The 24,204-nt window shown below is 37.2% G+C and overlaps 1 protein-coding gene across 1 annotated transcript in view; it reads left to right on the forward strand.

Annotated features, from left to right (window-relative positions):
- spg (dedicator of cytokinesis spg) overlaps positions 1 to 23,803 on the forward strand; it is a 916,969-nt gene extending 893,166 nt beyond the window's left edge. The window contains exon 45 of the mRNA XM_090372306.1: positions 23,405 to 23,803. Within this exon, the coding sequence (XP_090228432.1) occupies positions 23,405 to 23,803 (399 nt within the window). The remainder of the gene's footprint in view (positions 1 to 23,404) is intronic.
- The last annotated feature ends 401 nt before the right edge of the window (positions 23,804 to 24,204 follow it).

Raw genomic sequence — 24,204 nt, forward strand, 5'->3', positions numbered from 1 at the left:
GAATAGACACAATTTGACCTCAGTAGCCTTTGTGTCATTAAACCCAATAACAGCAACAGAGAAATTAATTTTGATGGTTCTCACCAATATACCTTATAGATTTTCTTCTGACCACTCCCATGCAACTTGTGCCATAAGTAAGCAGCATATGTTTCTCAAAACAAGAATCTTAGTTTTGTAAAACATACTTTATCTTTTTTGTGAGAGACTTTGTCATTGATGTTAGTCTACTAGAGTCAGTGATTTCACTTTCTGCAGATGAAAGAGATACTATTGCTGTCACCAGACAATGCACCAATCTAATATATGGAGAACCCATAGAGCTGCATGAGTTTGGTGGACACTGTGGATTTTTTTTTTACCTTGTTAAGAATTTTGTCTTTAACATCTTGATGATAGGCTTGCAGTCACCCTGGTAGCCTTGTGGGAAAGGGATACATCTCACACAGTGAGATGTACTCCTTTCCCACAAGGTGACTGCAACAGACATTTTATCAGGGTGACTGCAACAGACATTCAAGGGAAAGGGGTACATCTCACACAGTGAGATGTACCTTTTTCCCTTGAATGTCTGTTGGTAGATACAGATGCTTGATGATTTGGCAGTCTTTTGTGATATAATCACTTTCAAATGAATGTCCTTTTTCCCAACTATACATGAGGTACATATTTATGTACTCAGTATTGGCAGTCACTGCTATGAAAGAAAACAACACTGTCATTGAATGAACTGCAGAAAATGACTAATATTATACATGGCATCTCTTTCATTTTGAAATTGCATTGCTTTAAACAAAGAAATACATTTTGGTATTCAGACTTCTACTACCTTCATCCAATTAATGATTTTTGTAAACCAGTTTCATATGAAATAACAAAATAAAGAATTTTCAGAGACATGTTTATGACTTTTTTTTTTTTTTTCCCTCCTTATTTTGGACTTTGAATAAGTCCCAAAATTTCTATGCATACTTTTGAATTTCTACTGTTTGTATATGTTATGTATCAGTAACATACTCAAAATTTGGAATGGTAGGTTAAATTGAGCAGGGACTAGAAATTTATGTTTGAACAGGAATTTTCTGTAGTTTGTCATGTTCAAAAATATTTTAATGATAATTTTTTTTAGATGTCCTTTTTATTAGAATTCAGATTTTTACCATTTTTAATTTCATTTCAATGAATTAGAATGTCTAAGTTATAACCTACTTTTTTTCAATATTTTATGAAAACTAGTAACAAAACAATTTCAATAAGCCCATCACAAAATCTTAATAAAGCACATTAGTCTAAAATTGCACAAAATACAAAAAAAAAGTTTAAACAAACATTGTATCTACCTTGGTCGCCCCTCTTTTGACGTTGACATATATGGTTCCATTGAGAAGTAGTTATAGACCCAATGACTGTGATGAGCATAATGAACAACTATACAGGCAAATAGAGTGGGCCAGTAAATCAGAATGTCTTATAATGGTGGATTTTGACTTACTGATTAGAACCAATACTGATTAGAACTTATGGGTTATTCATTTAGATAAGGAACTTTTCTGAACTTATCGGTCTGTTTTCTAGGGCAGCACGTTAGAGAAGCAGTGAAAGGAAAGCTCTTGATCTGATTATCAGACATGATTCTTTGTGCATTAAAAATATCTAGATAAAGAAACCAGAAGGTGGCAGAGATCACAATATATTGATGTGGGATATATTTAAAGATATAATTATGATCAAGGGTGAAGGAAAGGGGATTTTGCTTTTGTAAAGGTGTAGTGGCTATAGTGATCTCAAATTTAAATTTGTTTTTCAGTGGGTATAACAGACAATTTTTACCAACTGCAAATTCTAAATAAGAAGCATTCTGGGAACTAATCATAGATGCTACTAATCTGTTTATACTGACTAAGCAATAGTATTCAATTTTAGATCTAACTGGATGTCAGATGAACTGATAAGACTGGTGGCAGAGATACATATATAAATTATCAGAGGGATACAGAAACCTACAGTAAGTATAAATTAGTCTTCAGTGAAATCACTAAGGGGGTTTAGGCAAGATGGGACAGATTATGAGAAGCCTCTGGCTAATATTGTAAAGAAAATGATCAAAGTTTATTTATGTTAACATCAAAAGGATTGAATCACAATTGTCTATTGGAGGCAGAGTTGGGGGAAACCCCTGGAGCCACATTACAATTACCACTGTGGTCTATTGGAAATGAGTGTCATAACTGTTAATGACCTGTTCAGGTTGATGACAAACTGAATAAATATTTTGTATCTACATTGACATGTGAAAAAGTTTTAAGGGATGAGGATGCCAGAGATGTACCACCTTATAGCTGGGAGCCAAATGATTTTGGGATAAATCATTTGGCTCCCGGAAGAAAGTGGAAGAGAAATTGTTGAAGCTAAAAGTAAACAAGGCATCTTAAGGAATATATCCAGTTATATTAAAAGGAGCAGCAAGAGTTAAGCAAACCTTTAACCATAACCATATTACTATTATTATTAGCCGTATGGTGCAAGGAAGCCTGAGGCTTATGCTGCACCAGCCAAAAAAAAATTTCTGAATTACCCTGAGAGAGAGAGAGAGAGAGACAGAAGGGAAGGGAATCACCAAGAAAGAGAAGAATGGTGATATCCAGCTCAGGACCTTGGAGATGCACAAATATCTCCCCTGTTCACAAAGGTGGACAAAGGATGAGGTGAATAATTACATGCTTTTAAACTTGACTTTTGTTCCAGGGAAAATACTGTTAATGAAGTCAGTGGTTAAAGAAGTAATGCAGTTATATGGCAGTCATAACACAGATTTGTTAAAGGGAGATTGTGTCTGGCCAATTGTTTATCTGCTTTGATGCTTAGTAAACAAAGGATATGGATGGAAAAAAATAATTCTGATATCATTAACTTAGATTTCAGAAAAGCTTTTTGTTACTGTTCCACATGAAAGACTACTGTACATATATAAGCAGTGTGGAATTAGGGACAAGTTACTGCTGTGGTATTAATGGGTACATTAATATGTATATCTCTTCTTGGACTAATGTTATTAGTGGAGTCCCCTCAGAGTTTAGTGCTGAGCACTTTATTATTTTCTGTATTTACTAAGGATATTGATTAAGTCATATAGGCTTAATGCCTAAGTTTGCAGATGATACAAAGATTGACAAGGCAGTTAATGATTGCAATCGGAGTATACTACTGCATCAAGGTCTATAAAAAGTAGACAGATGAGCTGAGAAATGATACTGAATTTTAACATTGATGAATTCATGTTACTGGAATTCATATGGAAAAGTGGTGGAGAATGAAAGAGACTTAGGGGTAATTGTACAGGCAGACAAGAAATTCTCATAAGCAGTGAGATAGGCTGATAGGACAGCTGATGATCCTATCAGTGACAGGAATTTTGCCAGCAGGGACAAGGAGGTGATTATGCTGTTGTGTCAGGCAGTGGTTAAGTTACATCTCAAATACTGTGTATAGGAGGCATTAGTAGTTTCTTGCATATGATGTAAGAAAGCAAGCTTATACAGCATCAGTCAAAAAGAAAAAAAAAAAAAAAAAAACTTCCCATTATGTGGGATGTGTGGTGCAGAGCAGAGCAACAAGATGATGCTAGCCAATGACACAAAAGAATGCTCTTACCAAGAAGACCAGTTTTGCAAATTGCAGCTCTGGAAACTAAGCAGCTGCAAGAAGATCTGACTGAGATGTTTCAAGCACTTTGAATCGATTAAATAAACTAAATGCTGATGTAATCATTACTCTTGCTTACACAACACACATGAGAGGGACATAAATTTAAATTATAAATTGATGTATATGAGTTGTTACAGTTATGGGAAATTTAAATTAAGAGATAACTCGATTTAAACCATTGTTATACTGTGGTAATTACCTTTATAAACAGCATCACAATCCACAACCTGTACCGGTTCTCGGTCCCATGTACAACTCCTTTCAGTGGTCAGGGTATCCAGGCCAGTAAGAGAGGTTATTGATAGACAGGATACTAGAGAGGTTATTGATAGATAGATTACTGAGGCTCTTTGATTGACCAGTCAGGAGTCAGTTGCTCATCTTATGATGTCATCTCCCTTCTCTTACTTGCCTGGACATTCTGACCCACTAAGAGAAGTTGTCCATGTGATTAAGGCACTGGTGTAGGTTCCAGAACATGATGCTCTTTGTATTGCAGTGTAATAGTAGTTTAAATTGTAGTTATTTCTTAATGAGAATAGATGGTTACAGAATAGATATGTGAAAAAGTTCTTTCACTCAGAAAATAACTGAATGTTTGAACAAACTTCTATCCGGCATTGTGGAAGTGGGTAAACTACCCACTTACAACACACCAGTTTGTATAAATTTAAGGAAAGATTAGATGAACTATTTGTGTGGGTTTTTTTTTTTTTTTTTTTTTAATGCTGTATAAGTTTGTTTTCTTGCATCATTTGTCCTACTGCTGCTAATAGTTTGTAGCATGTGGTGAACTAGCACAGATGTTCAAACTATCCACTATTTGCTTCTAAACACTGCTCACTGGGGTAATCTGAATGACAAACTTTCTCCAATGTGACTACTGGGATAGCTTTAAACATTTGTTTAATGTCAGCCTTAAATTGCTGAAGTGTGGCTGGTTTTCTACTGTGTAATGCATCCCCCCAGATAGACCCACAAGTTGAAATCAAGTGGAATTAAATCTCAACACCTCCTCATTAGCATATTCATCAGTCTGTGAAATGATTTTCAAAATAGGCCCTAACGTCATGATTATAATGTGAAGGTACCTTATGTTGGTAAATAAAATAAATAAATTTTCTGTTTATACTCCGGCACGACAACCAAGTCATTAGAGTTTACAATAAATCGTCAATACAAATATTTATCGTATTTAGTAGTCACGGGCTTGAACCCCGGTCCACTCAAGGAACGCGTGCTATGCACTCTCGCTCCTGACCACTGGGCTACGTAAGTAAACCACTTCATCCACATACAGTCAATAAATGTCAGGCTCAGTGGATACATTAATCATGTAGAGATATGTATCATGCTGTTAACTATCCCTTCAAAAAAATGTCCAACAATTACCATGGATGAAGTATAACACCAGACTGTAACTCCTGATAAATTCAGTGCCTTTGCTGTATGAATGTTTGGATTATCACAAGACCAGTACACAGTTATGTTGGTTCCCCATGCCAGTGAGCTTGAGCATCACTTCATCTGACTGTGGAGTCTGAGCACATAAAATCTTCACTTAGCTCCTTTGAAAATGTGTATTCTGCTGATTCATTTTAAGCAATTTAACTTTTTAGCAGAAATTTAACTTTTTCTGAAAAGTAAAAGAGGACTGAATTTTAAAAGGATTGAAGTTAGTTAATTCCATTCAAAGCCTTCATTCTATTGGAGAATTACTTGGAGATCAACATTTGAGGAATTGGTGGTGACTATTCAAGAAGTTAAAATTGTTTGGGCAAGGCAAGGTTTCTCAAACTGGAAGTTGGAATGTAATGTGCTATCATCAGCAAAACTGTGGATAGCATTTCCGGTCAGTAGAAAATCAATATTGACAAAGTCCATGCTTGGTGATCGTTAATAAGATGGAAGAGTTCAAGATAATTAAGAGTTGGAAGATCATGGAATTCTCAATTACTTTGGAAGGAGTAGGGTAAGTGCAATGGGACGATGATTCAAAAGGAAGGATTTGTTTTTAGGAAGTGGATAAGCAAATTTCCAAGCAAAAGGAAAAATGCCATTGGAATAAGAAAGTATAAAAAGACAACAAAGAACATATCAAACTCAGTTGCACAGGTTTTGAGAACAAGTGGAGAAATGCCATCCAAAAAAAAAGTTCCAGGCAGAATTCTTTGAATGTCCTTCTCTCGAAAGACTAAAAGAGACATTGAGTAGAATGTATTGGGTATGGCAGGAGGTGATTTATCAAGACCATCAATACAAGGATTAAGCTGTATTCTAGTAATTTTTCATCAGCTGAGGTTGCAATTGAACCATCAGGTTGCAATAGTGGTTGGAGTTCAGATGAAGAGAACTTGTGACCAATAACTTTGGCAAGAGTCCAAAATTCTTGACTACAATTTGGAAAAGAAGCACATTTTCTACTCTTAGCATGTTCAAAGTTGAGTTCGGATTGATTAATAATTGGTTTACAATTGTTGGGAGTTTTAGTGTAGGTAGAAAATTAAGCCAGAGCTTTGGATACAAGCCTGCTACAATATGCTACATGTTTATCTTGAACAGCCTTAGCACATTTATTGTAAAACAGAGATTTAGATAAAGGATTAAATTTTAGCATAATAATAGTGGCAAATGATGCAAAAAGCCAGCTTATATAGCATCAGCCAAAAAAAAAAAAACTTCTCATCTCACCCATCCATTCCCTCCAAGTTTTTCTAGCTCTTCCTTAAATTCATTTAAGGTATCAGCCTCCACAACAACAGATGGAAGTTTGTACCTGAAATCAACCACCCGCTGGCTGAAGGAAAACTTCCACATATCTATTCTGCAGTTCTCCTTCTTTAATTTGAAATTATGTCCCCTCATGTGCATAGTCTGAGCAAGAGGAAGGATCCCATCGGCATTGAGCATGCTCAATCCATTCAAAGCCTTAAACACCTCACGGCATTGAGCATGCTCAATCCATTCAAAGCCTTAAACACCTCAATCAGATCACCTCCCAAGTGTCTAGTCTCCAGATGCTACACAATTTACAAAACTGAATTTTTTTTATTCATAGAAGCACCCATTTCTTCCCCTCCCCCATTAAACTCATTACCTTCTCTGTACTTGCCCCAAAACTATACATTCTTCCTAAATTGAGGCCTGCAGACCTAAATGCAGTACCCTAAGGTGTAGCCTGACCATTGCTTTATACAACAAAGTAATCACCTCCTTATTCCTGCCAACAAAATTCCTGTATATCATTGGCAAAACCCCATGAGCTATCCTGGTAGCCTGTATGCACTGCTCAGAAAACTTCATATCTGACTGCACAATTACACTCAGGACTTTCATTCTCCACTATCCTGAGTGTATTATTGCACAGTTGGTACATTACTCTGGGGTAATGTACTCTATATGGATAGTAGTAGTACTACTACTACCCATATGCAGTACTTATGCATTTGTCAAAGTTAAAACTTTAGTTGCCACCTCTCTGCTCATCTTTCATTGCCCAACTTTTCCAGATCCTGTTACAATGATATTATTGTTATTATTATTTGCGGATTCTAGGGTTACCCATTTGCTGCTTTATTGTCTTGTGGTGAAGAAGCACCATCACTGGCCGCTTGTGCGTAGTGGTGGAATATGTGAAGGTGTGATGATTTTTTTTTTTTTTTTTTTTTTTGTGTTGAGTGGCCAGCATCAGGTGATTTAGCAACCAGGGGGCAACAAACACATTTGATTGCCCCCTGTCTCACATTAGCTGCACAGAGGCAGGCCAGATTCATCTTTTAGCTTCTGCTGGGTGTCCCCAGAACTGACGGTCTGGGGAAGCCCGTGGAAATATAGGAAGGGAGAGTGGATGTATAGCAGGGAGAAGATAGGGAAGAAGGAACTGGGGGAATATAGTGATAGAAAGATGGAGATGATAGTTTGAGGCATCCACATAAAGTAGGAAGGAGGAGTTAGTTAAAGTGATAGAGCACTAGACAGTAGGTCCAGGAATTCCACCCCTCAGTAGGAGTCAGCAGTGCAGACTGCACCCCAGGTGAGGATCAGTAGCTGAAATCTCACCCCCTCAGTAGGGGTAGGCAGTGAAGATTCCACCCCCTCAGTAGGGATCAGCAGGCAGCGAAGATCCCACCCCCTCTGTAGGGGTTAGCAGGCAGTGAAGATTCCACCCCAGGTAGGAGGTCAGCAGCAAATATCCACCCCTCAGTGGGAGTTAGCAGGCAGTGAAGATCCCACCCTCAGGCAGGGGTCAGAAGCAGCAAAGATCCCACCCCCAGGTGGGGGCAGCAGCAAAGGGGTCAGCAGACAGCACAGATCCCACCCTTCTGTAGGGGTCAGCCCAGAGGATCCCATCCTCGGAAGATCAGGGTCTGCCATGTTTTCTGCCAAGGTGTGGTTCTGTAGGCCAAGTGAAGTGTCCATCACTGGATATAACTATGAATGAAGTCAGGTAAGTCACAGTCAAAGGATCGGTCCCATTAATGTGGCTGATCAATCTGATCTTTTTAGAGTTTACACGTCAGGATGTCATTGGTGCTGGTCTTGAGTAATAGTTGTCCTACACTTGAAGAGGGCATTAGCATACCTACAGAAGGCTGCATAGTTAGCCTGAGTTGCAATTAATTCTGGCACTTCATCTTGGATGTAGCAACCAGTCTCAATTTCAAGTTGTGTCCGATGTCTACGTACAGGTGACAATCATACATCAGGTGGCCCCCAAGATTCCCTGTTTCTGCAGGTGCAATCTGGGGTGTCTGTGAAGTTTTTCATTGAAGCTACCATGGTCCACTAACAAGAATAGGGCATGGAGCCCTGGAGTGAACCATTTAGTGTGGTTGTTCTCTTCTACCTCTGGTAGGAATTTATGGGTGATTGCTCCGTGCTGTGTGTTGTTCCATTTCTCTTGCCACCTGGAGACCAACAATATTCTTATTCTATTCAGATCTTGTTTAGCAGGAATGGTGAGGTCTATCTGGATGTTGTGAGCATTGTCCTGTATGTTCCTTTTTCGGAGAAACTATCTGGTGATAAACAACTTCCATATCAAGAGGAATCTTGCTGGTAAGGACCACCTGGAGTGCAAAGGTGGAGATTGTTCTGCAGGTCCTGGTCATTGCTAGGAGGGCAGCCCTTTGGGCCTGTAGTAGTTGATTTCTTACAGCCGTTGATTCTGTGCCCCCATGCCCCTGCTTCATATGTTATTATTGGAAGCATAATACAATTGTAGTATAGATTTAGGGTTCGGGGTTTAAGGCCCCACTCCTTCTTAGTAATATTAATAATCCTTTTTATATATGTCTTGATTTTTTCTTTGACATACTTCAAATGTTGTTGGAGAAAAGAGATCCTGCAATCAAAGATTACTCCAAGGTATTTTGTGCTGGCCACGCTTTTAATGGATTGGCCATTGTACCTAACAGTGGGTGACTTTGCTGGGTCTAATTTTCCCTTGAGGAGCATCTGTACTGTCTTGTGTAGGGAGATCTGTAGCTTATGCTGAGTAGTCCAGTCTTGGAGGTCTGTCGTGATTGTATTGATCTGCTGGTCTATTTGGGCTCTGGAGTTCCCCTCTACCAGCATGGTAAGGTCGCTTGCATAGGCCAGGAAGGTGGTGTTTGGGTATTCTTTTCTCAGCCAGGTATCAAATACCATTGTCCAACACAGGGGCCCACCCAGAATGGACCCCTGTGGGCAGCCTCTGGTAACAGGCCTATGAACTTCCAGTTGGTTAGATTTGACAAGAAGTGTTTGGTCAGAGAAGTAGCTGGTAAACAGCAGATAAAGCAGATTCAAGACTTCAGCCTCCCTGAGTCTCTCCAGGACACTCTGCCACCATAAGGTGTCAAAGGCCCCTTTGAAATCAACAAGGAGGGCGAGCAATTACTTTTTGGTAGTGTTTGTTGCTGTGGAGATCGCATATTCAGCAGAACGTCATTTAGTGAACCCACATTTGTGAGGAGATGCAAGATGTCAGTACTCATTGTGCCATCAGTTTTTCAAGAATTCTGCCTAAAATTGGCAGCAGGGCAATGGGTTGATACAAGTTTGGATCCAGTGCAGGCTTGGTAGGGCTTCTGATCAGGATTTTGAGTAGTGCTGTCTTCCAGGTCTGAGGGAAGGTTCCCTCCTGTAGACGTGTGTTGTAGAGATTTTCAAGAACAGAGGGAATTGCTTTCCAAGCTTGTTTGAGGATTTCTACCTTAACTCCAATGCCAGGGCATTTGCCAGCCTTGCTTGACATTATGGCCTCTTCAGTTTCTTCTCTGGTAAAAGGATCTTCTTCAGTTGTATCTCTGTGAGTCAGATGGTTAATTCTCATGGTTGTTTGCATTGTTGTCTCCTGGCTTGTATCATCTTGGTAGAAAATGGCATCAAGGATCCTATTCACGGACTCCATCCAAGAGGTAATTTCTTCATTTTGTCCATCTTGGACAGAGGAGATGATTTCCCCAGGATGACATTTTGTGGTTACCAGCCTGTGCACAAGACCTCAAGGGTCTGTGTTGCCACTTATTTGTACCAGGGTTTCGCAGGTATGTCTCTTTTGTTTGTGTATTTCTTGATGATACAGCCACCTCATATCTCTGTACCGCTCAAGAAGATTGCTACATCATTTTGACTCCTAGAGTGATCTCTTCTTGCCCTCTGATAATCTCTTCTCGCTGCCCTTGTTTGCATTCTCATAGCTGTGAGATTGTTAGTCCACCAGAGAACATGGTTGGATCTTCTTTTCTTCCTTGAAATAGAGATTTCAGATGCTTGTATGATTTGTTTTGCACCTCTTCAGCCTGGTGGTGTGTGGAGAACCTTCTAAGGCATTCCGGGTCACATTCAGTTATTATATGTTACAATGATATACAAAATTCCTGTATATCATTGGCAAAACCCCATGGGCTATCCTGGTAGCTTGAATGCACTGCTCAGACAACTTCATATCTGACTGCCAAATTGCCCCCCAAGTCTTTTTCATTTCCACTACCCTGAGCATAGCACCTCCGTAGCCAGGTGGGAAGGAGCAGCAGTGCGTAGCACATGCTTCTTGATTAGACCGGGGTTCGAGCCCGTCACCACAAATACGGAGGATGCGGAAAGGTCAGGGAATGACTACCGCATATCCCGGAGCAATATGGCCTTAGTTGCTAATGCTCCTAAAAAAAAAAAACCCAAACCCTGAGCATAGTACAACACAGTTGGTACATTACTCTGGGGTTACTGCTACCCATTTGTATTACTTTGCATTTGTCAATGTTAAACTTCAGTTGTCACTTCTCAGCCCACCTGTCTAAACTTTTCTAGATCCTGTTGCAGTAGCATACTGTCATTAACCACCCTTAGTATCATCTGCAAACATGGACATTAAGCCTGATATATCTTCATCAATATCATTGATAAATATAAAAAATAACAATATGCCCAACACTAAACCCTGAGGAATTCCGCTAATAACATTAGTCCACGAAGAGCAATGTTCATTGATTACCACACTCTGTCTTCTCCCACTTAACCATATATACCTTTATCCATAGCAGTAACTTACCCTTAATGCCACATTGCTCCAGTTTGTACAACAGTCTTTTATGTGCAGCAGTATCAAATGCTTTCCTGAAATTGAAGTATGTGATATCAAAATTATTTTTTGCATCCCGTTCCTTTGTGACCACATGATATTGATCCGACAAGACTTCCCCTTAACAAACCCATACTGTGTCTGAGCTATTACTGCTGTCTTGTCTAGATGATCCTGCATTACTTATTGTAACCAGTGACTCCCTTATTTTCCCTGGTACAAAAGTTAAACTAACAGGTCTTTAATTACCCTTGCCATCCTTTCATCCCCCCTTTGTGAATTGGAAATACATTCACACATCTCCATTCTGCAGGGACCTCCCCTGAATCCAAAAATGCTCTCATAATTTTGGCTGATGGTTTGCTTATTTCCTTCACTGCCTCCCTTAATATAATTGGATAGATGTCATCCACCCCAGGTGCCTTTCTTATCTTTGACTTCAACAATTTCTCTTCCACTTTCCTTTCAGTTATCACAAAATTATTTAGCTCCCTGTTACAGTTTGATAAACTTCTAGCATCCCCTTCAGTATAGAATTCCTCGTGTGAGTTTAGATGCAAAATACTTATTCAGTTTGTCAGCAACCTGAGCAGGATCATCAATAGTTAAGCCATCAATATTGAGTGGACCAATTTAATTCATTTCCTTCCTTCTAGTTTTTACATAAGTAAAGAAGTCTTTGCTGATTTTCTCTGCATCCTTTGCCAAAGATTTCTCGTAATCTGCCTTCGCTTACCTGACCTCCTTTATGACTTGATTTCAGACTGGTTTATATCTTCCATAGGCTTCTGTGTCACCCGATAATTTATATGCATTCCATGCATTTTTATTCTCTGACACGAGTTTCTTCAATTCATCTAACATCCATTTAGGCCTAAACCTTGAAGAGTATTTCTTAGTTGGTATGAAAAGCCAAAACCAAATACCAAGAGTAAATACCAAAACTTTAGTTGTTATGATTAATTCCTTGAATGCTTTCCATTTAGACTTTGCCAATGGTAACATCATCAGTAGATCCCACTGTATAGAATTTAAAAACTGCCTGAGACCACTGTGGTCACCTTTACGAAAGCAAAAACCTCTCCCTTTACCCTTGATGGTAGTTATATCTATAAGCATTGCTGAACAAATTAATGGCAGTTACATCTTTTACATTTGTTACAGCAGTTACATTTGTCACAAAGCCTCAAGCAAGATGACAGCATTGTGGTCTTACCCGCGGACAAAGGTAGGGCAACGGTGGTTCTTGATAAGGAAGCATATCTAAATAAGGCGTTGGATTTATTGAATGATCAAACAACCTATAAGGTTATTCAGAAAAGTCCACTGCTTAACTTGGAATGGCAAGTGAATAGAATGGTACAGAGTTGGCTTAAGTCTAGCAAAATTTCCAAAGAACAATATTGGGTACTGCATGCTACAGGGAGCCAAATACCAAGATTTTATGGCTTGCCCAAAATTCATAAAATGGGTGTACCACTTAGACCCATAGTCTCATTTATAGGCAGTCCCACATATGCACTATCTGGTTTCTTAGCCAAATTATTATCTCCATTAGTAGGACTTTCCGAATTTAGTGTTAAAGACAGCAAAGACTTTGTGCATTTTATAAGAAACCAACGCATAGAAGAGAATGAAATTATGATATCTTTCGACGTGACATCTCTGTTTACATGTATTCCGATTGACCATGGAGTGCATTGTGCACACATGGCCTTACAGAGAGATATCACCCTAAATACTAGAACACAATTAAATTTAGAGGATATTGAGAAAGGTATAGAATTATGCCCCTCAAGCACCACTATGGTGTTTGATAATACTATGTATAAGCAGGTTAACAGTACAGCCATGGGCTCCCCCATTAGTGCAATTATAGCTAATTTAGCTATGGAGGAGCTCGAGGCTAAAATATTTAATGTTAGTGTTCTCCCTATGCGTCCCTGGAAAAGGTATGTAGATGATACATTTTCAATTATTTGAAAGGGGAGTGAAGATCATGTGTTGAATATTTTAAATGGCTTCTCCCCATTCATACAATTTACCTCGGAGGTAGAAGAAGGAGGAGTTTTGCCATTCCTAGATGTGTTGGTCTGTAGGGAAGACCAATAACTAAAGACTAAGGTCTATAGGAAATCGATGTGTAAAAGTCAATATTCGCACTACAATTCAGCTCAGGCCAGCCATCATAGGAACAGTGTGGTTAGAACATTAGTTGACGGGGAAAAATCACACTGTAGTACCTCCGAGGATAGGAAGGTAGAGTATGAACGCGTCACGACGGATCTTACAAAATGTGGCTACCCCCAGAGGATTATAGAAAAATATATAAAAGGAAATCAGAGGAGAGACGAATCTTTTACACCAGTATCCACTGCATACATTCCCTACTATCCGGATCTAACTGAGCATATATCTAGAGTACTAAGAAATTATCAAACGTGTTGTGTGCAGCTTCCAGGGCGAAGGCTGCTCACAATCGTGTCACAAGTAAAGGACCCCATTCAAAAAGAGAATGCAAGCGGGGTCGTATATAGTAATAGATGCCCGGATTGTGGGGAGTGTTATGTAGGGGAAACAAAACACCATCTCAAATATCATCTGGGGGAGCACACTAAGGCAATAAGAAATGCGGAGTATGATAAGTCCGCCATGGCATTTTTGGGAGAAGCAGCACCAGATATCCCCAGATGATGCTATCATCACCAATCAGGCGCATAAGTTCTGGGACCGCAAGTGGCTCGAGAGTTTGCAGATCTGTTCCACAGTGAACATTAATAGAGATAGAGGAATGCGGATCCATCCCCTCTTCGAGGCTACTATCCTCAGAAGGGATGAACGGTTCCATACGACCCACTCCTGAGCCACTTCCGCTTCCATAACACAAGAGAATGGAACACGTGATGAGTACCGTGAACCTGCTGGTATTTAAATATGCATCGCAGAACAAAGAAAATACCGCTGAAGAAGAAGGCAGGAGCCTTCGAAAGCTATGGTTTTATCGCTTTTAATTTAGTATATTTTAATGTGTTTTATTGTTCTTAACCCAGTATATTTTAATGTATATTTTATATATTTTAGTTGTAAAGTTAAATATAATTTATTGTAAATACAGGCAAATATAATTTATTATAAATACATGGTTATCAAGATTCCAGTTTTCGTTGTGTTTTATTTCTACATAAGGTTGGTGGAAAACATTTAAAACTACAAAATGATGATGAACTATTGTTAATTCAACAACAAACCTTATTATGGTCTGAAGATAAATATGTATAGCACCAGGTCACAAATCATCTCCAACAAGTTTCATATTTGATATACATGCAGAAAAACTTTCTTTTCCAGCTATATATTCAGGACATGCACGAAAATTTAAAAATTGGATTGAAAATTACTCTCTTTGTGATGGCATCAAGTGAAATTCATAGATCTGATCGCCGTGGAGTAACTCCCCAACATTTGCTATATATGGCAATGAAAATTGTGTGAATGCATACCATAGAAAATTTGCAAATTGTGTTTAAATTAGTAGGAATAAAAGCTAACATTACTCGTTCTATATTGGAATCGAATAATTTATAAACAAGTCATTAAAGTCTAACTTGGCATTTCTAAAATCAATTCCCAGTTCAGCATATTATTTGAGTCAACGTAAATGAGATGTGTTTGCCATGATTCGTCAATGAGGAAAACCTACAGTGTTCTTGACGTTGAGTGCATCTGAACCAACATGGTCCATATTACTATGTATGTTATACAAATTCAGATATAAACAAGAAATTACAACTAATGAAGTTATGGATCTACCTTACATGGAAAGAGCTGCATTAATAAATGAAGACCCCGTAACATGTGCCATATACTTTAATAAAATTGTTCAGAGTATACTCAAAATTTTAAAATTGAAAACCTATCATCCTTTTGAGAAATACTATATTGTAAATTTCTTTAAACGCATTGAATTTCAACATTGAGGAAGTCCACATGTACATATATTATTATGGATGAACAATGCACCTTCTGCACCATTAGAAGAAAAAGAAGATGAGATGGAAGAAGCAATCCAAATGATAGATGCATTATGTTCTATAGAGAGAACTTCAGATTATTCAAATTTATAGCAACATAAACATGCTTTTACCTGTTATAAAAATAATAATGCAAACCATCGATTTGAAGCACCTTTTTGGCCAATGTCGCAAACTCATATATTGATACCGATGGCCACAGATGACAATCGAAGGTTAACTTATTGCAAAAAAAAAAATCGTAAAATGCACAACTCATTAGAATTGGATAATCATGTTAATTTCGAAGAATTCCTTAAATAAAATCAATGCCAATCAGAAGAAGAATATCTAAATATTTTGAGGGTTGGTATCAAACAACCACATGTATTTCTTAAACGCAAGATAGAAGAGAAATTTATGAATAATTACAATCCTTGGATCTGAGGAGTGCTGAAGTCTAATTCGGATTTACAATTTATCTTAGAAGAATATTCACGTGCAGTATATGTAGTTGAATATGTGAATAAAACTAACAGAGGAATAAGCAACCTGCAAAAGAAAATTATAAAGCTACAGAATATCCTGACATGGATATAACTGATCTAACACTAGCATCACGTATAGATGTATTAAATTCTGTGGAGATGAGTTGACAAGAGGCAGCTTGGTATTTATTACGATACCCAATGCGTGTCTTCAAGAGCAATTGAATACATGCCAAATGGTATGGCCACATGAGCATTAGAAATTACGTAAATCAATAGCTGAATTGGATGAACAACAAGTTTATAGTGAGTCTTTGGATAAATGGAAAGATAGTATTTTTGATAAATATGAAAAACGGAGCAAAACATTAAAAGATATAACTCTTGCACAATTTACTGCTCATTATCGAAAAGGAAATTTCCTAAAATAATTCGGTATCGGAATTATAATACAACATGTCTTCATGAACATATATGCAAAGTGGTAACTTTATGAAACCAACAAAGAGATAATTACCTTAAGAAGAAAAGAGTTCAAATCTGATAATGATATTGAAAAGACACCAACAATTTGTAGGTGGACAAATTAGTAGGTAGACAACTTTGTATCAAACTTGATGAGAATGATGAAAAAGAACTAGTGGTGGAAAGAAATGATGAATTTCTTAAATCAAAAAAAATTTATGATAATTTCTTTACCGACGAGAAAACTATTGATGAGGAGATGAGAATGGGAATGATGGATAAATTATCATCTGTCGTTAGGAAGCGAGAGAATGTTTTACCATCTGAAGAATACTGTCATTTGATGAGTAGTACTAATAAAGAACAACGCACTGTAAGCTTAAGGCTTACTTTAAAAATAAAAAAAAACACTCGGGGAACGAACGCTTATACACGAAGTAAGAGTAGTTATAAGTTACTATGGAAATTTACGTGTGAGACCATGATACGCGAAATTATAGTGAACATTTCAACTTAACAGAGGGGAGGTCGGTCAAAATTTCAGGATATGCCCGGAAACATAGCAGATATATAAGGACGGGTTTCAATAGCGTTAAGTTATTCAGAGAGTGTCAGGAAGTGGAAGTTATGTCATGATAGAGTATGTCGGAAGTAAAAGTTAGTTGGAAAGTGAGAGTGATACAGGTGGAGTTAGTGTTACAGGTGGTGTTCAAGGAGGAGGTAGTTCTGGAGAGGTAGTCTTGTCTTAGTAAGCGTAGTCGTGGAATTATTGGAGATAGAAGTTAGTCGGGAAGCGACGAGATTTTGCTGGATTTCGGAAACGAAAATTTGCCAGCTAAAGGAATAGGGTTATTCGGAGTCAACTAAGTTAAAAGCAGCCAAGAGGAGTCGAGTTGGGTCGAAGGGAAGTTTGGAATTAAAAGCCGGATATCAGATGTGGAAGTCGTCACAGAAAGTGTGGGAAGGTCAAGGAGCTCATCCTAAAACACTGAGAAGTAAAACTTATTGTAAGTACTGTTTTGTATTATTGTTTCTAGTCATCCTAAATGGAAAGGAAAGGCATTCTGAAATCAAAGTACGATTAATATGTCTAGCCTAAGAAATAGCTGGAATAACAAGTTGAAGATTGTAAAGGAACTTTTAGTTAGATTAGAAAAGAGAAATACTGAATGGATTTGTTGTAATTGTTTTTCCAAGAGGGAAACTTCCGTAATATGAAAAGTTTTGTTGATAAATCTTTGTATGTATCTAAGTCAAGTTTCTATAATTAAACATGTTAAATTTATCCTGTGTGTTATTCATTGCCTCACTTAGATTCTAGCTAAGAATAATAGTAATCCTGAAATTTTCTGAAGCAGTCAGTGGCCTAAAAGGATAACAAGAGTTACCTATTAAAAAAGTAGGCATTCTCCCAAAAATTAACGTAAGAAAGGAACTAAATAAGAAAAGCGGTCGTGTACAATTGGCGTGCCGGAACAAGGGAGAAGAGCGCGCCTTACAAATAAAGAGGATGCTTACAATTGGCGAGATTGCAACTACAGCACATTATTACATGAAGCTATCTATTATCAAATTGATAATCAGATACATGAACCGATACAAGTATTTCTCACTGGACCTGCTGGCTGTGGAAAAACATTTACTATTAAATTAAATTATTGATGGAAATGTATAATTGCTTTTGTAATGTATCAAATATTCACAATGCACATGTTACTTGTGCCTCCACGGGCAATGCTGCTGTGGCAATCGATGGTACAACAGTGCATTCTGCTTTCCGTATATGTATCAGATATTCAACTTAGTAATGAAATTCTTCAACAATATAGAACTGCATTTCAACATGTATGTACTATTAAAAAATGAATAGCAAATGCTTAGAAAACGGTACTCACCTTGTATAAATCTGCAATAAAATATTTTTTGGTAGATGGTGGTTAAATTTAGGTTGGAAGAAGCATTAAAAAGAACTAAGGCGGGGAATGGGGCGAAAATATTTTAAACAGATTTTAAAATGAGTGCAAGGAAGTAGAAATGCACATCTCAAATCCTTGGTTGTCATAAAGAGGTTAAAAAACGTAAATGAAAAAAGAGAGAAGACCGGTAGTGCCAATAGTCGTTACGAAGGACTTTCGTGAGTAAACCGTCATCAGTTGGCAAATGGAAGAAAAGTGAGCGCGTGTTGTATTTAAAGTTATCTAAACTCCCATGATGCTCTTTTTGACACATGGGAACTTTAGCCGCTAGAGGTTCCAAGCCGGTGAAAGGTTGAAGGGAAGTTTAGCGTTAATAATGTTGAGATCAGAATGGTGTCGGTACCATTCGATGGTGAGGGCTTCATATTGAAGAATTCTGTAGCTCGATCTAAGTTTAGTAGTAGTGATGGCAGAGTCAATAAGGGGGGTGTGGTTGTGGGTTTGAGCATGGGTTGTTAACTCAGTGCAGGATTGACTTGTCTTGAAACTGTGGAAGTGGTAGCATGCGCGGGTATTGGAAGTTGTGGAGGAACCGAATTTGGTGGTAGTGCTGCCGATGTAACAGGTGTCACAGTTCGGTTGACATTTTATGAGATATATTAAGTTATTGAGATCATTGATGGGATATTTGTGTGTATCTTTGTAAGAATTAAATAGGGAACCTAGTTTATTGTAAGTGGAGAAGGTGAGGGAGATGTCGGTATCTTTGAATGTACGTTGGAATTTTAGCTGCAGGTTGCAAGATAATAATCTCCCAGTGACGACTTATAACGCCACTTCTTGTCGCTTATTTATGACTTGCAAAACATCTGTTTATACCTATTCTAGTTATTACTTGAATTTTATGATTTCTGGTTGATTGTTTTTTTTTTTTTTTTTTTTTTTTTTGAGTCGAAGTGTCCTGGTTAATCTGATCCCGTTAAATCGAGAGTCTGCTGTATCTTATTTCAGTTACCATAGACCAATAATTTTAGTGTTATTATATTTTATATGAATTATTTCAGTGTACACTAGTACAATGAAAAATTCCATTCATTGTATTTCATTGTACCGAAATTATTTTTTCAATAAAAATAATGCAGCAATACTTTTTTTTATTTATTTTACTGTACCAGTTTCATAATGAGTTCCTGCAGTAAAGACATTTTTAACAGCTGCCGCTGTGACATTATCAGTGACACTGACACTATCAATCTCAAAGTAGAGCAACAGCAACTCACTCACTCATTATGTACCTGGTACATAATTTTTACTGTTTTTAGGTCCTAAATCCATCCCTGAAGTGGAACCTGCATGTTATGATACACCCTGTATATAATATATATTTTAGGTATTTATAATTTATTTAGAAAAAATAGGGAATATATAATGGGTGATGGGGTCATGCTTCTTATCAAAAGGAAGCTGAGTTCAAAAAAGAGCTTTTGCCAAGTCATAAATTATACCCCAGCATATAATCTGTGTGGTGTGAGTTATCTGGAAGAAAAGGTATAATGAGAGTGGGAGTACTCTACAGATCAGAGAATTGTAGGAGTAGTGAATGACAAGAGTCTCTACATGCAGATTGAATGGGCAAGCAAGTGCAAATGTTTTGTTATAGGTGACTTCAGTCTGCCCCTAATTGATTGGAATAAACAGGAGGGAAACTCGCCATAGGGAACAAAATTTTAAAATAAACTAGATGATTATTATTTGTACCAGCATGTTAGAGAATATACTAGGGGTAAGAATATTCTAGACCTCATTATTACTCACAAATCGGATAACATCACAGGGCATATAGTACAGGAACCACTGACTGGCTGACTGGCAGTGATCAAACAGTAATTAGTTGGAAGATATAGATGTTGCAGTACTTAAAGGTAAAAGCACAGGTTTTAAATTCAGTGAATGAAATAATGACTGTTAAGGCTCTGCGTGGCATCTATTAATTGGGTGGATTGCAGAGGGGTGAATACATTAAAATTATGAAAAACCTTGAAAACAATAATCACAGAAGCCACATATGCATATAAATATCGTTAAGAAAATATAGCACTAGAAGGATACCAAGATGGATGAATATGGAGCTGACCAGCCTAACACTCTACATGGCATCTATCATCAATTGGGTGGATTGCAGAGGAGCGAATATTATAGAATTATGAAAAACCTTGAAAGCAATAATCACAGCCACAAATGCTTATATATCGTTAAGAAAATATAGCATAAGGAGGATGTCAAGATTGATGGATATGAAGCTAACCAATCTAACAGAAAAGGATAGAATGAGTAAAAGTATTATTACTAGTTAATCTGTGATCAACTTGTAATAGATTAACCATTACAAGTTGATCTGTAATAGTACCATAGATAAGATTAGGGAGACGTTTTATGCTGAGACCATTTATGCAAAGGCCATTTATGCTGAGCAGAGGCTGTGCGAGTCAGGCTGAGACTGTTTACAAATGACTGTTTATTAGGAAAACTTTCAAGCTTAAAAGCTAGTAAAGCTCCTAGTGTTGATGACATATACACAGTAATTTTGAGGGAGATGGCCAAGAGTGTATTGAACCATTGAGGTTAATTATGAGGGCATCGTTGGACTCAGGAAAGATTCCTTTGTGCTGGAGAAGTGCCAACATATCGTCAATAAATAAAGGTGGTTCTAAAAGTGAATTCAGTAACTACAGACTGGCTGTTAAGTCTTATTTCAGTAGTAGGGAAAATCTTAGAGACAATGATTGAGAATACAATTCAAGAACATGGATAGACGTAGGGAACAATTTCAATATTTATTTGGATTTTAGCAAGGCATTTGACTCAGTCCCTCATGAGAGGTTACTGTATAAGATGGATTGCAGGGTGGTTGCTGGGCAGAAGGCAGAGGGTTGTCATCAATGAATATTCTTCAGATTGGTGTAACATCAGAAGTGGAGCTCCCCCGCCCCAAGAATCAGTTCTCGGACCACCGTTGTTTCTGATTTTCATAAACAACGTTGACGAAGTGATTGAGGGTGTGATGTCAAAATTTGCCATTGCATTAAAGCTTGGGAGAATGATCAGTGCTAAGCAGCACTCCTTCAGGATGACTTGAAATGGCTTCGAGAATGGTCAGAAAAGTAGCAGCCTTGTTTTAATGCTGAAAAATGCAAGGTTTGAGAAATAGCAATCCCAAAATAAGTTAATCACTTGTTGAGGTTGAATTAAAAACAGTAGAGGAAGAAAAGGTTCTAGGAGTTACAATACTAACAGATATGAAGTTCTCTGAGCAGTGTAAAAAGGTGACAGGAAAGTGCATTATTATTATTATTATTATTATTATTAGGCATATGATGCAAGGAAGCCTGAAGCTTATGCTGCACCAGCCAAAAAAAAAAAAATTGAGTTACCTGAAAGAGAGAGAGAGAGAGAGAGAGAGAGTGATGATATCCAGCTCAAGATCCTGGGTGTGCCAAGCCCATACCAGATGTGAGCCCCTGGGTCCTATTGATGATTTATCAAACAATATCCTGTAGAGAAAGGAAGTCATAATCCCACTTTACGAGGCAATGCTAAGACCACATGTGCAATATATATCCAAGTGTGGAGACCTCATCTGAAAAAAAGATTCTTGAAATGGTCCAAATATGGGCAACTTGCATGGTGAGATCAGCAAAAGGGCGACTGTATGAGGGAAGACATCAATTGCATAGGCTAGTTGGCAACCAGGCACTTTAGAGAGGACCTGATTGCGGTTTATAAGGATCTGAAAGGGATTAGTAAAATGAATTAAATTGGAATTTTCACTGTTAATTCCAGAACTATAAATTCAAATTACAGGGGAATAGGTTTAGACTAGATTGTAGGAAGTTTTCTTTTAGCCAGCAAGTTATTGATTATTGGAACAAGTAGCCTCTGCAGGTAGTTGAGGCCAACAGTTTGAAGAAATTTAAAGGCCAACTGGATAGTTGCTCAGTAATACTACTTTTTTCATATGTGAACTCTGGGTACTATACATAGATTAGCTTGTCACATGAGAGCTCTGGGGGGAATACCTATTCTGATCTACATTTTGAAGATAGCTTTAGATAATGTACCATTAGATATTTTTTTTTTTTTTTTTTTTTTATGAAAACCTAAACACGAAAGGTATCAAAACCTATAGTACTTAGTACTATGCATGGGTTGAAGGAGAAGTATGGGGGGAGGGGGATGCCGGAAACTTTGCTCTAGAGACTAAACATGGGTTTCACCACTTCAAGCCTCCAATAAGCAAAGTGGTGGTATTTCACTGGTTGATGAAAGTCATCTACCACCTCCCATTAGATATATGAATTGTCTTTAAATTTTTCTAATGCATTCTGCCATCTCTTATCTGTACTTCCTGCTAACTGTAGACAGTTTATAATAGCAGCAAGAAAATAGATCAAATCTGTTGATCTCATTTGTACAATTTGAACTTACAGAAGCCAAAATTGAAGAATTTCTATGGAGTTCAGATCCAGAATTTGATAAAACCAAATTAAAAAAAGTTTTTTGTTTTTTTTTTTTTTTTCACATCAAAAAGTAACAATGGGTTTTATTTACAAATTTAATTTTGTGAATTTTTTAAAAATTTTTATTTCGTTTTTATTATTATTTTTTTTTTTATTTTTTTTTTTTTTTGACAACAATTTTACTCTAGTGTTGGGCAATAAAGTCAAAATAAGAGTGTATTATATTTTAAAGCATTTATGTATTGAAGTTTATTTTCATAGTTTATAAAATTTCAAAAATCCATGAAAAAAACCTCCACAGATCCCACGTAAGCTGAAGTTTAAAAATTTGTTGTAGCTTTAATCCAATAATTATTGAATTTACATTTACTGAGTTTAAATTGATTTTCACTGTATTCTACTTTTTATTAAACTGAAAGATTTATTAGTATTATAATGTACCATGCTTTTTGAGTTTATAAAGAAACTAATTTTCTAATTATTTATGCCTATACTTAGTAATTAAAATCGACCGAAATAAGAAAAGACAATCAAAACAAGAAATATTTGAGAAATAGTGTGCTTGGACTTCAGTATTTAATCCGATTACAAGAAATCTAGCATGATTGGCAAAGTAATAAACACTGTTTTCTATTCATTAATGTGATTATTTAACAGGTCATTTCACTGTATTGTATTTGACATTTGTAACTTGTAAGGTCCTAATAAAGTTTTTTTTTTTTTTTTTTTCCCCCTCCAGTGTTCTTCTTCATCACTAATTGCTAATTCCAAAGAGTTTCATTCACTACCAATTCCTGTTGACTCCCAAGAATCTGGAAGCCCATCTCCTCTAGCCACTCCAGATGAGAAGGTATCAGGAATGTTTTCTACCTCTCCAGTAAAAGAATTTAATAGGCCTCCGCTTCCATTAAAACGTGCAACAGTGGTTAATAGTTCCGGTGGCAACAACAGCAATACATCTACAGCAAACAACACTCCAACACATTCTCCAGCACTGACACCAGACTCCCCTTCAAGAAGATCATATTCAACGTCAATAATACCCTCAATAGGCACTTCACCATCCCAGCAGAGGGCACTATCATTTCCATGCTCTGAAGCAGAAATCTCTCTCCATTCGCTAAATTCAAATGCCTGACTTCAGTTTGGGTGGTCGGGTAGGGGGAACTATAGTTAAAAGACTTGAAATAAATTAATTTCTGGATACATGTACTTCCTCTGTTCCAAAGAATTTCAAAGTAGAGGAAGGAACGAAGTAATTGCACAGCAGAAAATTATTACAATTAACTGATGCAAAGCTGTCATGTTCTTCGGGTCATTGTTGTTCAATTCCAAAAAAAAAAAAAAAAAAAAAAATCTGTTGCGAAATTTTTGATTTACTACACAAGAACATCATCTTAAGTGAACTGCCTTAAAGAAGAAAGCCGTAAAAAAAGTGTATCTCTGTTGCAAAAATGAAAATTTGCTGCTATTACAGAAAAGGATGCATATAAAACTGGGAGGGTTGTCTTAAATAATAAATTGGTTGTGATGTTTATT

This window comes from Mastigoproctus giganteus, chromosome 4 (assembly GCF_048544385.1).
Source record: "Mastigoproctus giganteus isolate SK-2022 chromosome 4, ASM4854438v1, whole genome shotgun sequence".
NCBI lineage: Eukaryota > Metazoa > Arthropoda > Arachnida > Uropygi > Thelyphonidae > Mastigoproctus > Mastigoproctus giganteus.